Here is a 17,574-nt window from a genome sequence, read left to right as displayed (position 1 = left end):
TGTGTGGAACCTTTTAATTTTTATATGTAATGTGTATTTTCTCTTTTATCACATCTGCCATTCTGGATAAAGGAACAACTTATGGGGATGCTGCTATATCAGCAATGTAATTTTCAGTATAAGTCATCTTTTCCTTTTTTTTTTTTTTTTGTTGAAAACAAAACAGTTTCCTCGCTTTTCTTGAGCTTTATACCTCTCTGGTCAATAACAAAAGGAAACTTCTCATCCTCTTTAATATCCTGAAAAGTTAAAATCTTTTTTTCAAGATTGCCATTAATACATGTTTGAAATTATTTTTGAAGATTATCTCTGTAGTTTTAAGTTAGACCATATAAAGATCTCCATCCCAAATCTAACTTTTAAGTTTCAGATCCCAGACTGAAATCTTCCTGTTTTGTCTTTTTGCTGGGGAGAGTACAAGGGGAATAATACGTGTAGTGGAAGTAGAAAAGTTTCACTAATTCCAAGCCATCCCTATTTGGATAATCTAGCTAATTCACCTTGTCCAACACAGTACACTCATTGAATTTTAGTATTTTAAAGCAGAAAGCGGTAATGGGAGGAGGCAAACTAATGTGCATGGCTTCTATCTGACTGTTTTGTTCAATGGTAGGTGAACATGGTGATGGATTTGGAAGGAAGTGACCTGTTGGCAGAGAAAGCAGATAGGAGGGAGTTTGTCAGTCTGTTGAAGAAAATGTTGCTGATTGATGCTGATTTAAGAATCACTCCAGCTGAGACCCTGAACCATTCTTTTGTTACCATGAAGCACCTCCTTGATTTTCCTCATAGCAACCAGTATGTTACAAAACCTGTTTTAAATCTCTCTTATTCATATGTGCAATACTGTTGTTTTGTCTGCTGTCAAAGAAAAAAATTCGTTAGTCATTTCTGTAACATCTTAGAGAATTCTTGCAAGTGCTTGCAATATTAGATAGATCTACTAGGTCAAAGAAACTGAATAGATGTGTGTTTTTCTGAAAAGTAACACTTAGAACAACAGATTTTTAAATGATCATTTATATGCTTAGGTTATAAAATTCCAGCACTGCGGAAATTTGGGTTTGATTCTTAGAGGTATGAAGAACCTTAACTCCTATCAGGTATGAGAGCTAGGATAGGCACTTGTTCCTGAAATGAACATCTCAGATACTTTCTTTTGTGCCTTGGTTAATATGGAATATATTGAAAGTTCTTGCGGTCCTAGACCTAGATCTTTTGGTGTGGATTTCCTGAAGTGCAAGCGTTTCAGGGAAGGAAAGAGCTTTTCATCCATTTAGCTTAATATCTTCCTTGCTTGTACCCAGTTGTTGGAAAATGATGTTAGATGCAAGGAGCAGAAAATAGCAGGTTTTTTTAAATGTACTTATTCTTAATGAATATGCATTAAAAGGGCATGACATTCACATAGTCATTTCTTTTTCTACTTCTGTTAATGATGCCGTTCCATGAAACTGAGAATTGTGGGCTTTGAACTTTTTTTCTTGTTTCATATACTTGTTTTATACATTTAAGTTGCATATAATTCTAATTAAGGCAACTTACTATTTTCTGTTTTTAATAGAGTAAAGTCCTGTTTTCACATCATGGATGTTTGCAAATGCAGATCAAATTTGTATGACTTAAGCAACCGCAATAAAACATCACTTATGAGACCAGTTGCCTCAGGCAGTGCAGCTAATCTGACTGCAAACTTCACCAAAATTGGCCCAGTAAGAAGCCAGGTAAAACATTTTTGTATTAAAAACTCAGTTAATGGTGTTTCTCTTAATTATTTTTGTAACTGAAAAATGTATATCTGATAAGTGACAAACTGCTCTCTTATACTTTCATTTTTTTCTTAGTGTTCATTTAAAACAACAACAGCAAAAACATCTCCCCACCCCCCAAAACAAACCCCCCAAACTTCAGAATCCAGTATGTTTCAAAATCAAGTGACAAGCTGGAATTGTCCTAATAGTAAAGCAAAAAAAAAGGCATAGTAGTAAAGCACTGCTGTATTATAGTGCCCTCCCGTGGCCGAACGGGATTGCTTCCTGTGAAACGTATTTGAAACTCACTTTTATAAATTATCTGTTTATTATATTAGCCAGGGGGACATCGTCACAATTATAATGTTGTCTGTGTTGAATCTGTTCCCTTAGGCATTAACTGCATCTGCCCATTCAGTTTTGCACCAAGGGATACCACTGCAGGCAGGAACTGCTCAGTTTGGTTGCAGTGATGTTTTCCAGCAGGCGTTGATTATATGTCCTCCGACTATTCAAGGTATGTTTAACCGTAATCAATAGTTCCTGAAATACAAGCATTGTTGTCTCTTGTTAGTTGTATTTGAGTTTTCCATGATATCCACATAAACTATTTATTAAAACAGTTCTGTCATTAAAAAGAAGTGTAAGGGTCAGAACCGGATAAATTGAGCTCTCTCTGTGCGCACACATACATATATGTATATGCACACATATGCTTATATCTTGGATGAAACAGAGAGATGCAGTGTGGATTCTACAGCAAGAAAGAAAGGTATTCTAAAATAAAATTTGAGAAGAAGTGAGAAAGATGAGGAGAGTACTGTTGTTTTCTCTGCAACTACATTCTTAGAATACTGTAGGGATAAGGATAAGAAAATAGAACACTTCTTGTGATAAATCTATCTGGATTGTTGTTGTTGTTAATTGGACATGCAGGCGAATGTTTAATAAACTATGTAGAAACTCAGGGTTTCATTTAAGGATGCGGCTGTCCTATGTAAGCAGTACTCACATTTGCTGTCCTATGGTTAAGATAAACCAGGACAACTAGATAGATCTGTTGCAACTTTCTGAGGGTTGAAAAACATCTAACTAAATCTTTGTGAGTTTTGATTGCATTGTGCTGCGAGGAGGAAAGGGCAGCTTGGCAGAACTCCCTTTATTAACAGGGATAAGATTTGATTTAAGTATACAGTTTTCTATTTATTGAAACAAATAATTAGTTGAAGGCTTAATTATCGGAAACATTTGGAAAACCATGAGGTGGAAATGCCAGCAGAAAAGCATTTCCATAGTTATAGAATATGACCAGATAAGGATATGCATCTCTGGAAAGATGCATGGTAAAGCTGGTGACCTCTTTTTCCCCAAACAAATGCATTTGCATCATGCAAACACGGGTCTTACTGTTTGAGGAATCTTTAAAAATTTCTTAGAACACATTTAGAAGAACTTTGTTGTTGTTGTTTATAAAGGACTGATCAGAGAGGAGCTGATGAAAAACAGCCTTTCTTAACCTAGTGACAGTCATTTATGGAGAGGGAAAGGTAGTTGTTGTTATTGTTATTAACTTAGCTTGATTTTAGTCTTCCATCTCCAAAGATGCGATTTATCTGTCTTGGTAATGTTGACCTTTGTTGTAGAGATCAGACCTTGAAATGATAGTTTATTGCAAGTAGGTTTTTCTTAGAATGATTTTCAGACTTCTCCTTACTTTCTCCCTGAACTTATAGCCCAGGAAGTCTTTATCTTTTCAGGTAAAAACAGATACAAGAGACTTCAATGTTATTTGTGGTGGCTGCTTCTATCTTGGATTCCAGAAACTTTAGAAAGCTTTGAGTATTCACTGTGCACGGTGTCAGAGGCTACATGAGCTAAATGCATAGCTTCATACAGACTTTCTTCTGAGCATACCTAATACAGCTAAATCATTCCCTATATATTTGTATATGCTTTGCAAAAGGTCGTATTCCACAATTTAAAAACCCTACTGTTTTGATTATATTGAGATGAATAAAGTGATTATAGAAAAGGAAACAGTATGGGCAAATACTTTCTCTGTGATCTATATACTCTATTCTTAGTGTGATGATAAATGTCCAAATTGAAGTTCTACTACAGCTTGAAAGAAAGGAATATATTGGCTTCATCACATAGGTGACAAGCTGAGTTGCTGGTATGGGAAAGGGGTATTAATGGTACCTGGCACCGCTTCAAGTTTTCTCTGTTTGGCTGCTCTATCAAGTATCTCGAGTGCTAAGTCTTGCTACTCCTGGCAGAGTTAAGATGTTGATGTTCTAGGTGTCTGCGTTGAAAAAATTAATCAACATTCCAAAATTCAAAGCTTTTAACTGCATGGTGATTACTTAGTGTTGTTTTATAACATGATAGTATTATATTAGTTGAAGATTTTCCTTCATCCTGTATTTTAAAGATCACAAAACACATTTAATCTTTAGTTTAGTTTTCTTTAGTAGTTACCTCCAAGCAGCCACAAGATGCAAAGTGGCATTAGAATATTAAATTAGTGTATTCTTCTAGCCAATGTTTTCTTTAGTCATAGCTGTTGTGTTGCAATATCTGTTTAAAAGAAGTCTTTCATTTTAGTTTAACAAGTTATCTTAAACTTGTTAGTTGTAGCATTGCTATATTTCTGTCTGTGAGTTTCCTGTGACAATAGTGAAATCTATGTACAGCATGAGATGCATTTTCTTACTCTTATGCTCTTGTGGTAACAGTACTGCAGCTTGCATTGTTTTGATACAAGGAGGATTTGACAGGATTATGGACTCTACTGAAAATATCTGATGGCATACACAGAAAATTTTATGTTGTTTCCCACAAAAGAGATGGTAACAAACGGGTATCATACATGTGGCTTTGCGTAATGTAAGAGCTAGGAGGAATGTTTTTTGGCTAGTTGGAAATGGTGTGTGTGAGAAGTGCAGAAGTCAGCGGTGAGAAGCTTTGGAATTCATTTTTGCTTTTGTCTGCTGCTTTGCAAATACTTTTTATGTAATTTGTGATGAAGAGTAAAATGCTTCGCTCTGCAAAACCTTCTGCCAAAGTCATTCCACTTCGTAGTAGTCTGTTTTCAAATAGTAACTATTGGCAATTCTTTTTGGAAATTAGAGCATCAAATATTTGTGCAGATAAGTACTGGTACAAAAATCTTTTAAGAGTTATATTGATATTTATTTGGCTTGAAAAGTCTAAATTATGGAATTAGATCATAGACACATCAAGGCAAAATAGTGAAATGTGAAATTATCCTTTATATTTGCACTTTGCTGTGAAGTTATGCAAGGCTGATATGTTGCTTAAAGCTTATGTATGTGTTTTTCTTCCTGATAGGAATTCCAACAAACCATAGTAAACCCACAAGTTTCTCCCTGAGGGTGGATAATGCAGTTCCACTGGTGACCCAGGCCCATGCAATTCAACCACTACAGATTCGAGCAGGAATCCTTTCTCAGGTGAGCTTACTTTAAAATAAAAATGTTATTTGTTTTACTATTAGCAAACATCTTAATGAAAATTGCTTTGATAATGCCCCGCAGAGTTCCTTTCTGTATTGTGTTGAACTACAATCAGCTAATATAAATTCAGTCATTCCCTGTGTCATGAGATCTTCTCTGCTTCACAACAGACATGGTCAAATCATACCCAGCAAATACTGGTTCCTGCATGGCAGCAAGTAGCACCAGTGACAGCCCCTGCAACATCTCTAGCTTCTGATCCTGTGGCTGGCCCACAAAGGCTTGGAGACTGGGGGTAAGTCCATGTATTTTTGTGCAATACTTTTTTGGCTTTGGTTTAACAAGATCTATGGATGCAATGGAAATGGTTTAAATTTTCCTTTATTTTTCCTCAGGAAGATGATTACCCAGGGCACCCATTATAATTCAATGATGCCACAGCCTCTTTTAACACATCAGATAACCTTGTCTGCCCCTCAGCCAATTAGTGTGGGCATTGCACATGTTGTCTGGCCTCAGCCTGCAGCTACCAAGAGAAATAAACTGTGTCAGAACAGGTTGGTCGAATATTTCTAACATTCAAAGATAGTATATCTGAAACTGCTGTTCAGTGAGCAGGGGAATGTCCTGCGGAAGTGGCATGTTGGGGCGGGGGGGGGGGGGGAGTGCCTTTTGGGAAAATGTGTTCTCTCTGCCCTGATTATTCAGTATTTTTGGTAATACAGACTAGATGGGGAAAAAAAATGCAGTAGCAAGAGGTTCTAGTTCCTGTTGGTAAATCTGAGCCTGTCATAAGAGCGAAGTTGTCTTTATTGCCTTTGGGAAGGTGTAAGAATATACTGAGGTAGCTCTAATGAGATATTCCTCAGCTTATACGCATGACGAAATATCAGGTTTAGAGAACTAAAAATAAAGAGATACTATGAAGGTTGCAGTATGCCTTAATCGTCGTAAGAGCAGTCTTTCTTTTGCTGGTAGCAAAAAATAAAATAAAAATACTTCAGCTGCTTGCTGAACAAATTAATGTCTCAATGCCATACAAAGATTTTGCAAATGTATGGGACATTTAATAACAACAACAGAAAAAAAAAAAACGTGTTACAAAAGGTGATTACAGCAAAACTTTGGTAGGGAAGGATTTCATCCAGAGGCTATCAGCTTTTATTTTCGGTGAGATTCAATGGAGAATCTTTTCAGGAAACCTGGCCAGGTTTTTGGTTTTGTTTTTTCACCCAAGTGGGACTTTAACTTTTTTTCTTTGTAAAAATAATGGGGTTTCAATATATTGTATTCAATTTTGTTGCAAAATTCAGTCTTAGATCTTATTCTGGATGTTGTGATTAGCTTCTTATTAGCATGTTTCTGAATTTTCATTAATGTCTAAAATCATAAATGCCAACTATTTATCACTGTTTTTCTTTTTATTAATTTACAAAATTGGTATTTTAGCCTACTTTTTTTTTTTTTTTTTTGAAAGTACAGCTTTAAGATCTGTTGGCAAATATTCACAAAATATCAATTGGTGTGTTTTCTTCACAGGAGCAATGCGTTACAAAATACCAATATCCAAAATTCAGCCTTTATATCTCCAAAGATAATTAACCTGAAGGCTGTGAAGAGAATAAGCTGTATAGAAGCACAGGACAATCATAACTCAGAAGGACAGGAAAGTAACTGTTGTGAAGCGTCGGTCAGGCTGGACCCTGATTCATCTCTTTCAAACAAACAGCGCCAGGCTATCTTCATTGCAGGTTCCCCCAGCCCAGCAGTCAGTGTGATCACCATCAGCAGTGACACTGATGAAGATGACTTAGGAAGAACACATTCACTGAGAGAGTAAGAATTGATGTTTATTTTTATTAACGTTCTACCTAATATATCGGCCTTAACACAGCTTCTGTGCTTAAAAAATCTGATCTTTTTTTTAAGACAATGCACTACTGATCATATTTCACTACAACGTTAACTCTGCAGTAGTATGCTATTTAAAAGTGAAAAATACTAATTCTTCTTCATTAATCTGTGGAAGTTAGGCATTTACAAAGGAAACAGTTTACTCTTCTTTTGTAACAGACTTGTTCAGAATAGAATATTTCTAAATTCAGCATACTTTTTTTCCTTAATACTGTTATGCCTTATTTCTGTGTTGAAGATTAATCTTCTGGCTTTGTATCATCAAAGTGTTCTAGCAGCGGCGTCTAGTAGATAACATTATATATATGTGAGTAAAAAAAAAAAAAAGGCAGTGTGAAGAGGTGTGCACTTGGGTACAAACACAAATGCTGAGCATGGTCTCACAAAGGATTTTTTTTCACAAAGCTATCACAGAACCGTATTGTTTTAAGTAAAGGCTGAACAGTCTAATGTTTGAATTTATTTTCACTTGTTACCAATTCTGAACTGGAGGAACCTTCATTTTAAATCTAAACTTTGTCAATTGTTTTAAGGCTCTAAACTTTATTTGTAGTAAAAACTGTATCTACTTTTTAAGTAACAATTCAGTAATAAAATTCCTTGGTAGGTTTCCAGCAACACATGTTTTGTCTGGAATTTCCAAAAGAACTCTGAAATGGTTTAAAATCTGTTTTGGAATTTTTTCTTTTAAAAAACATAACAGGCAAAAACAAAATAACAAAACAAAACCAGAAGGAATTAAATATTTGTTTACATTATTTAGGGGACCTTTTCTAATATCTGACTTCTTTTTATTCCATAACTATTTCTAAGTCACTGTACAGAAAGAATGAGAGATTGCATGTTTGCTCACTTTCTTTTCTGCGTGGTAGGTGTAAAGGTAGCCTTGACTGCGAAGCCTGCCAGAACACTCTGAATATTGACCGTGTATGCTCTCTAAGCAGTCCTGATAGCACTCTGAGTACTAGCTCCTCAGGACAGTCCAGTCCATCTCCTTGCAAGAGATCCAACAGGTAAAAAGTTGTGCACTTTTCAGCAAAAAGAAAGAACCTGGTAGACTCAGTTTATTTAAACAAAAAAAAGCAAAGGTTTTGTTATGTTGCCCTCTGGTGAGGTTAAATTACGTGGTTACAAATTGCTTTATTGGCTTACAGTTGCACAGCACAGACTCTTCCTTATCCTTTTCAACAGACCCTTCTTGCCTCACTGGCAGTTTTCAGAATACTGGAAGAATGCTGGTTACTCAGAAAACTCAAACATGTTGCTTACAGCTTCCTTGAGAATGAGAATCTTTTAAGTTTGCAGAATTAACTAAGCCAAAGCAGGATGTGACAGATTCTGAAGTTATCAGCATCTTTAATTTTTGCAGTCTCTTCTTCTCCCATTGTGTATCTTGTATTATAATCTTTAATGACACTGTCCTTTTTCTTTTACCAAACATAAGCTTCACTTATGTGAACATATAAATACATATGAAGTTATGCACATGTGGTGTTTTCCAGAGGAGCTTCGAAGAGACCTACTTTTTCAGTAGGTAAGGTCTGGTTAAGCTCCTAGCGATGGATTTGTAGAAGACAGAGGCTTACCTGCTATTGTGCAGGAAGTTTCCCGAACTTTCATTATCAATAGTGAACCTATTAGCCCCAAGAGAAGGCTTTCTGCAAACTCCAGGATGTGGCTGATTTTGAAAGGAAATGATTTCACTATGCGTTTTTTCAGTGTATTCTCTTTTGCTAGTGTAGTAAGCATACAGAGACCGTAATTTCATTTCTTCTGGAAGAAAATGTCTTCAACCTTTTACTTGGACTGAAAATCTAAATTTCAGGTGGATTATAAGTACAAAATTAAAAAAAAAAAAAAAAAAAGTGGGTGAAAGTTACACATCTAAGTTTTTATGTAGAAATGATTTCTATCCTTTCCCTGGCTTTTAATTTGTGAGTAGGGTGAGTTTGAATATCAACTGCCCCCTTAAACGCCTGTGCTTGCATAAGTAAAATGTAATATTTTATCCACTTTTGAGTTGTTTTACTTCCATAAATTTGATGTGGCATTTTAATAAAACGTGTCTGCATTATGAAAATATATTTGGTTTCATGTCATACATTTATTTTTTGGTAGTATGTCAGATGATGAACAGGAAAGTGGATGTGATACAGTAGATGGCTCCCCGACTTCAGACTCTTCTGGACATGACAGCCCGTTTGTTGAAGATGGCTTTGTAGCTAATACCAATAAAAATAAGGAAGCAAGAGCATCAGTTAATCCTGAAACCAAATCAACTGTTTGCACAGTAGTGGTACCATCAATGAGTCTTGAAAACAGGTTACATCTTGATGAACAGATGGTGAATGCAGGTAAGTTAGTTGAGGTTTTGTTTCCTTTCTATACCAGTAGATAAAAGTAGGAATTTGAATAATTTATTCAATAGCTATACACATGTGGATTTTGATTTACTCATGTATCTTAATCTGTAATAAACACTTCTAAATTGTGGAATTTTAACTTTAAATTTAAAATTAAAATTTTTTAAATTGTGGACTTCTATTAGTGTATTATTTTATTATTTCCCCCCTGTATGCTGAAGCAAATGAAATTGTCTTTGAATTGCTGGAAGAGAATGAAGGCAACAAAAGCATAACATTGTTCATTTATATCTTGGAAGATGCTACGTGCCAGCCACTGAAAAAGGGTCGGTCTGTCCTGGGAAGAATAAACCAGTCTTCTGCTGTGGGAAGCCGTCAGCAAAAACTGGCATCGGCATTCAATCAGCAACATATAAACTTCAGTCAGGTATTTGTACTTGCTTATATCAAAGAAGTATTTTTTCTGTCTTGAGGTTCCAAACGTGCTGAATGCTTACAGTTTCAATTGGTGTAAATGGCAACTGCATATTTTCAACAGCACAGCTGCAGTTCAGAGATGTTCAAACCTTAACATGGATTTCAACGTTTGGGGCAAGTCATAAGTATCTTTGGTCATTTTCTTAAAGCAGCTGACTTTATTTTGAAAACTGATAGAAAAATCACACTGAGAAAATAAGCAACACCTACAACTACAAGCACAAGACAAAGCGAAAAACGTTAGTGTGTTTTTTTTTTCCCTACATCCAAATGCTAAAACGCTTATAGTGTACAGTTAGAAACTGGAGCTGTCTTTCGGTCATGTTCTGTTAGTAGTGTGCATGAAAATACTTGTAGTTTGATGTCCAGAGACAGAGCTTAACAAACTTGACTCTCTTACCCTTGCATCCAGGTAGCAAAGTTAGGGGGAAGAAGCTGGGATTTTAGTTAAGTCCAACATTGGAAGATACCCAAGGCTGATTTAAAAGCTGCTTTTATCATTACCCAGCAATGTAGTAAACGTGTCTACTGTGGCTGAGAGCTGAAGTTGACACACAATGTTAAGTTTAAGCCCCTTTTTAATGAATTAATTTTGAGCTGTAGCTGCATTGAGCTTTTGGTTAGATATCTGGAGGTGCATTTAATATAAGAAAGTACCTGTTTGTGCAAGTCTTAAAGAGGAAACCTGTTTGTGTAAGTCTTAAACAGGGGATATTAACTTGTAAGTCAAATATTAAATGCAAGTATGCTATATGTAGATAAGAGGATTTACCGATAATGACTTGAATAGTTCAGACTGTAAGAAACATTTGGGTGGGTGACACCATCTCCCCTTCTGCATAATCATGCAGGATTGATTTAATTAATTCTAAGTAAACCTTAATGTGATCAGCATAGTATTAATTTTTAATCTCTCAGTGGCTGCAGCTCCTCAGGCTTCTAGCAGAAAGTGTAGGATGTTATTTTCATTACAAAAATTTATGCTGAGCCTTCCTTCTGTGGTAGATGCCCTCTGTAGTTTCAGATCTGTGTCACTTAATGAGAGTAACTGATTTTTAGTCTTTGTCTTTATAACTGTTATTGATTGCCACATCTTCCTGTGATCATAGCCCTAGACTTTTGTTTGCCTAGTTGTCTCAGATATTTTCAATCCGTTTATTATTTTTTCTGCTCTCCTCTAAAATTTCTCTCCTATTTGTCCTCTTTGTGCCTCATTATGGTGCCCAAACTGAATGCAGCACTTCCAATTGATGCCAAGCCAGTGCTGAGTAGACTGGAATAAGCACCTTGCTCATGTGATACATGGTATTTCTGTTAAAACAGCCCAGCATGGCATATTATCCTTTTTTTTTTTTTTGCAAGAGCATTAAAATAACTTGTGTTCTGTTTATCATCTCTTATTGTCAGATTTCCTGTCTGTGCTACTATCTAAATAGCTAATATATTTTTTGTTTGAGCATTTAATTATTCCTGTCTCTATATTTCTCTTGATTTTAAGTTGATTAGTTTTAGTGCATTATTCCATTTTTCAAACTGTCTTTATACTTAAAAATATTAAGACTTGTCCATTTCTGTGTACGGACAGGTTCAGCACTTTGGATCTGGGCCGCAGGAATGGAATGGGAACTACGCTCATCGAAGACAGCAGGCCTACATCCCAGCGAGCGTAGCCAGTCATGCTTTCTCCCTTCCGCAAGGAAGTCCAAATCACACTGCCGTGCACGCGCATCTCTCTGGAAGTACCCACCTCGGAGGACAGCCTGCTATTCTTCCGTACCCATCGTCGGCACCCCTTAATACTGCTGCGCCTGTCGCCCACCTCCTTGCCTCACCATGTACCTCAAGACCCTTACTGCAACATCCAACGTACAATATATCTCATCCCAGTGGTATAGTTCACCAAGTTCCAGTTGGCATAAACCCCCGTCTCTTACCTTCCCCAACCATTCATCAGACTCAATACAAACCAATTTTTCCACCACATTCGTACATTGCAGCATCACCTGCTTACACAGGATTTCCACTGAGTCCAACAAAACTCAGCCAGTATCCATTTATGTGAGAACTCAAAGTATATTGAGGAAGCTCAATGATGCAGAAGTTTGATTTAAGAAGAAACATGGTATTTATTAAATATTAGCCATGGCACAACAGGAAAATTATTTTTTTGAATCATGTAGACTTGGGTGCAATTTAAACAACTCTGAGCTTTAAAAAAAAAAAAACAACTCACTTTTAATGTGTTTTGCACATTTGGTATAACTTGTCTTTGGTCATGTTATCTTCTTATATAGTAACTTTAGACAGGTGACTTATGGGAGCAGAAATCTGTTTTTGCTCCTGCTATTTTTTATAAAATTGCCTTCTAACTAGTGCAAGACACGTCTACATTTGGGAAGCCATTCAGTGTACAGAATTAGAGCAACAGATGCACATATGTCAGCAGTACAGTGTAGAAGTAACTTGTTTGTATTACGTATCTTGGTGTTTAAATGTTGAGTCACTTACCTAAAAGTTGAGCTGTTGTTCTTCACATTGCATGTGTCTTTTGCATGGGCAAAAAAAGCCTAAACATTGCTCTTAAATGTTGTTGTCCTAATAATCTCAGCTGCATTGTAAACCGTTCCCACACATAGTGCCTTAAATATTTGAGGTTGTTAATGTTATTACTTATATATCAATGTTGAGGACTGCAGCACTTAAAAATTCAGATCTGCTGATTTTTGATAGCGTATTGCTCATTTTGGGTTTTGTGTGGTATGATTTTAGTATTTGGTGTTTTTTCCTTATGAGAAGGCAGCATGTTTTGCTTTAGCTGAATTTTGCTGTCTTTTTTCCCAGAATGATCTAGCTTCAAGGAAAGACTTTAGTAGTGCTTAAGGAAAGTTGATTCAGTAGCCATTGAGTAGTGACACACAACACAGTATTTCATACTGTTAAATGGAACTGCAATACAATCTAAGTAGTTTATTTTGAAAGTGTTTGTCTAATTGGATATAATAAAATGTTTAGAGGTGCAGTAGGCATGACTAACTAGATAATGAAAGAAAAAGCAAAGTGCTCATTGATTCATGATGTGGTTTCATCTTAGCTTGAGCAAACCATGCAGTATTTAATAACTAGTAGCAGAATATTTACTATTGAAGCTTGAAAAGATGTGAGTTCTTTGTGTGCAATCTTTCATTTATGCATGGGAGAGATTTTAGTCTTTTTACATTATAGTATTTGTTTTAGCCTGTTGGGGGTGTTTGCTTATTTAATACATTCCGTCAGGGACGTAAATTACATGCTTTTTGCATTCTTTTTATTTTCCTTAGGAGGTGTGTCTTTTTGTTTTTTGTTTTGTTCAAATGAAGTTGCTTTTGCAGCACCAAAGACTTAATCATCCATTTCCTATAAAAGGTAGCTACTTTTTTCATAGACCTCAAGTATACTGTAGTGTAGAGATGGGATTCAAAGAAGGTATGAAACTGAGGCTGTGTTTTAGCTTATGGGCAAGTAATAAATTGTATCATTTATCTTGAATGTATCATAGATAAGCTGCTATATAATGATTGCCACTTCAGATAGCTGTGAACTTAGGTGATTAACTAGTTCTTTCTTAGCCTTCTGATTTCTGTACAAGTCTAATTACATGAAATAGAAGCCGGGTTTTGGGTTGTTCTTTTTTTTTTAATTTTGTTTTCATGTTTGAAGTGTCGTAACTACTATACTGTAAATGATGAAAGATGATTGCATATGTTTTTTTGGGGTGTGTTATTTGCATCAGTATTTTATCTCCATTAACTTTGAGCTCATCACTGCATATAAATGGATGTATTGATGTAACTTAATTTTTTTATGTTTTCATATTGGCATTGTGTAGACACTTAAGCAGCTGCATCTTGCAGGCTTGACTTAACTTTTTTTTAAAACAAAATCTGGAATACAATCTTTGCAATGTTGACTGGAATAAGAGTGCAAAGCATTTGAGTTTTAACTCTGTCAATAAGCTAATAACTGGTAAAACTTTTTCTTTACTCCACTAACACAAGCAGTGTTTTATTTAATGAATGTCTGAATGAAATAAATGTGCCTATATTTGATTTATTTTTTGAGTAATAACTAAAATACAACAGTATTAGATCATAAAACAAACAAAAATACCAGCAGTACATTTTTAATCACACTGAAAAATTAAGAAACCTAACTTTTCCCAAAAGTTTCAGTGTTTTTAGTAATCAGCTCTATGCATTTTGTACAAGTATAAATGTGTATATAAAGTATGCATTAGAAACTAGGAGTATCCTGATTAATTTGAAATCTTATCAACACATATATAAAGCCTAGATATATGGAGTCAAGAAAATGCTCAAATTGGATATCCACCTTACCACTTCAAACTTGTACTATATGGTCCAGCAGATTGTTTTCTGTTAACTCCCTTGTGTTGGGAATTGACGCTTTTCTGGTGCTTACTCCATTGCAGGCAATGGACACACCACAAATCACCAATGCAAATGGAGTAGATGAATTTTGTATTGTGATAACAAAAAATACTGCATTTTTTTTCCGGGGCCATGGGGATTTTCATTGGTCTAATGTATTTACTGTACTTTCTTTTTACTGTGCGTAAGGTTTTAAGCTACTGTGCTTGTTAAATTGACACAACTATCTGTATATCACAACAGTAGCCTGCCGTGTGCAGGAAAAAGTTGCTGTAAATGTGCCCCACGTTAGATCTGCTGCTCTTTCTACGTATTGTAAGTTTAGAAATGTCTGCATTTCAGTGGACAACGTATTTGGGATTCTGCCACAGCTTAAATTCAACATAATGGATGGCTTTTCCCCAGTCCTGCAATACATTCTGAGAGAATGGACTCTTTCAAGTCCAAGTGTCCAGGGCCCAAATGCAGAAAAAAAGCATTCAGGCAGAAGGCCTGTTCTGTGGGAGGAAAAAAAAAAAAAAGTCATCCTCTGAGAAGCATTTATACATGTTACTGTTTTAATGCCTTTTTTAAATAAAACACTGCATGACTACAGAATTGCATATCTGCATATTACTTTAATTTGCAAGATTTTATATGAATTTCTTGTGTTCAGTTTTTAACTTCAGGGTGTTTTATTGGTCAAATATGCTACTGTATTAACTTTTTTGGTTTTAGTTTTTAAATTTTCTGTTTTTACTGCTAATTAACTTGGTTTGTGTTAAGTAAAAGTTAAATCACACTGCAAGCTGTAGGAAGACTTGTTCTAGAATTACCCAGTGATAGAGACTTGATTAATAAGTTTGAACTGTTACTGTTTAACAACTTGTAGACTTGTGGCTTTTTTCTTTTTTTTTTTTTTTTTTTTGCTTTGGATTTCTATGCTACACTAGTTCGCCATGTAGCAATTGCACTGTGCAATATTACAATATGAGGACTGGGAAAATTTTTTATGGATGTAATGTCTCTTACAGTTTGCGATAGTATTTCTTTCTAGTTCTCAGTGATTTAAATGTGACCAAGCCTTCTGTACTTTGTCACAAAAAGCGGGTTTTCCAGGTGACTATTTTGGTGAGTGTCAAAATAAGAATTTATGGTGTATTACTGTCGAGATTCACTTTGAATTAAAATATATATTGCAGCAGATGATTTCTGGTGGCTTTCTTTGTTGTTGTGTTAGATCCGGGCTGGGTTAAGGTAAAGGCAAGGAAAAATCATGTGAATGGTTCCAACTCTTAAACTATGGTGAAGTCATTTCACTAAGCTTCTCTTTGGTTTGAAATTTTAAATTTTAGTAACTTGCAGGGCATGCTTAGCAGGGTCTCAGGAATCTGCCTTCAGTGTAGCCAAACCTGAAGGTTCCTTTTTCTGCATGCCCCGCTTGTGCAACCCGAGGAGGTGGTTATCTGGCCCAGACTCCAGCACTAACTGCACAGGACAAATTTATACTGCAGTTGTGATAGCATTCATTCAAGGAAAAGCCTTCAGACTCAATGGAATTGTCACATGCTACAGAACTGTAGTGGGACAAGCTGGCTGAGGATCATGCTTTGTTTTATCAGTGAATCAGCTTTGGTTTTCAGCTGCAGAGATGGTCATTCTCTGGGAAGCAACAGAGAAGCTACTGTTTCTTATCGCTCACAAAGCTGTACAGTCCTGACGATGATGGCAGATTCACATTAATGCGAGTAACTTACACATACAGTAATGGATTAAGGCAGTGTGAGTCAAAGTGTGGTTATCAAGTACACAGAGCATGTGCATGCTCTAGGGGAACCTGTATGTAAGTCAGCAAATCCCAACACCAAGTGTGGACGGACAGATACCCCTCCAAGGGCTTGAAATTACCTTTCTGTCCGGTGAAGATGGATAGAATCAGGAAAGGTAGGTCTAGGAAGTAGTTAACTACACTTTCTTGGTAAAACTTCAGTGAATTTTCACTGGCTGTAAGAGTAATTCACCATGCTGCGAAATGTGCATCTTTAAGACCTTTTAAACAACTAAAAATGTTAGAGAAAAAAAAGTGTTATATTTATATGCACATAGTGTATAATGGAAAAGAGGGACTATGATGATTGAGGCATTCAGGCAGTAAGAGGCACCGCTAGAGGGCCCTGCAGTAAATGCCTTGGCCCTAAATAAAGCGGAGTGATGAGTAAGCTCTCCGTTTTACTACAACAGCCGTATAACTGCCATCTTTTCTTTGTGGGTAATCATTAGTAGTCATCATGTGGGAGCTAATTTTGCACGGAGTGAATTAGCGATGTGAGGGAGAAGCGAGTAAAGCGGCCCCAAGGGGCCCTCAGGGGCTGCCCGGCCGTACCGCTGGCAGCCCGAGGGGGCTCGGGACCAGCCCGTCGCCCCCGGACCCCCGCGGGGCTGCGGCTGTGCCCGGCCGGCCCCGCTGTACCTCAGCGCGGCCCTGCCCGGGGGCGCCCGTCCCGGCTCCGCTCCTGAGGTGCCGCAGCGCGGGTCCCGCCTCCGCCTCCTCAGGGCGCCGGGCGGCCTGCGGGGAACGGGCGGCGCCACCGGCAAGGCTCCGGCTCGCCTTCGGCGGAGGCGTTAATGGGGGAAGGCACGGCGGGGGCTGCCTGTGGAGCCCCGCTCCCCGTCCTGCTCCCGGCCCCGCCGCCTCCCGCCCAGCGGGCGCTGGGGGGGTCCCGGCGGCGCCGCCCCCGCCCGTCGCTCCCCGCCTCCCCTCGCTCGGCAGGCGCTGTGCCGCGGAGGGCGGGGAGCGGGGCCGGGGCTGGCGGCGCCGGGAGCCCTTTGTGCCGGAGCTGCCGCCCGCGGCCGCCGCCGCTGCCTTCGCGCGGCCGCTGAGGGGCACGGGCAGCGCGTCCTGCGGCTGCGGCCGCCGGCACCATGCGGAGCCCCCCGCTCCTCCTCCTCCTGCCGCTGCTGCCGGCGCAGCCCCTGCTCTAGAGCCCGGCGCGGCGATGGCGCGGCGGCGCGGGGCGCATCCCCCGGGGCCCGGCTCCGCGCCGCCGCCCCGCGCCCCGCCGTCGGCTGGCGGCCGGCCGGGCCTGGCCGGGGCCGTCGTGGTGCTGCTGGCGGCCGTCGTCGCGCTCGCCCCGGGCGGCCGGGCGGAGCAGGGTAAGGAGCGGGCGGCGGGCGGCTGGGCGAG

The 17,574-nt window shown here is 38.3% G+C and overlaps 2 protein-coding genes across 12 annotated transcripts in view; both read left to right on the top strand.

Moving 5' to 3' along the window:
• The window catches only part of HIPK3 (homeodomain interacting protein kinase 3), a 77,627-nt gene extending 62,031 nt beyond the window's left edge, over nt 1–15,596 (top strand). For all 7 annotated transcript variants that reach the window (XM_066997538.1, XM_066997537.1, XM_066997541.1 and 4 more), the window contains 11 exons: nt 614–798; nt 1,565–1,724; nt 2,145–2,268; nt 5,106–5,227; nt 5,401–5,525; nt 5,626–5,787; nt 6,770–7,066; nt 8,017–8,157; nt 9,263–9,498; nt 9,807–9,934; nt 11,570–15,596. In XM_066997538.1, coding sequence (XP_066853639.1) covers nt 614–798; nt 1,565–1,724; nt 2,145–2,268; nt 5,106–5,227; nt 5,401–5,525; nt 5,626–5,787; nt 6,770–7,066; nt 8,017–8,157; nt 9,263–9,498; nt 9,807–9,934; nt 11,570–12,046 — 2,157 coding nt within the window. In that variant the 3' untranslated portion in view covers nt 12,047–15,596. The remainder of the gene's footprint in view (nt 1–613; nt 799–1,564; nt 1,725–2,144; nt 2,269–5,105; nt 5,228–5,400; nt 5,526–5,625; nt 5,788–6,769; nt 7,067–8,016; nt 8,158–9,262; nt 9,499–9,806; nt 9,935–11,569) is intronic.
• A 1,131-nt stretch (nt 15,597–16,727) lies between these two features.
• Nucleotides 16,728–17,574, top strand: part of KIAA1549L (KIAA1549 like) — a 125,305-nt gene continuing 124,458 nt past the window's right edge. For all 5 annotated transcript variants that reach the window (XM_048046672.2, XM_066997512.1, XM_066997509.1 and 2 more), the window contains exon 1: nt 16,728–17,543. In XM_048046672.2, the coding sequence (XP_047902629.2) occupies nt 17,387–17,543 (157 nt within the window). In that variant the 5' untranslated portion in view covers nt 16,728–17,386. The remainder of the gene's footprint in view (nt 17,544–17,574) is intronic.

Source organism: Anser cygnoides, chromosome 5, assembly GCF_040182565.1.
Source record: "Anser cygnoides isolate HZ-2024a breed goose chromosome 5, Taihu_goose_T2T_genome, whole genome shotgun sequence".
Taxonomy (NCBI): domain Eukaryota; kingdom Metazoa; phylum Chordata; class Aves; order Anseriformes; family Anatidae; genus Anser; species Anser cygnoides.
The sequence above is the reverse complement of the archived record's forward strand: the minus strand, read 5'-3'. Positions and strand labels throughout refer to the sequence as shown.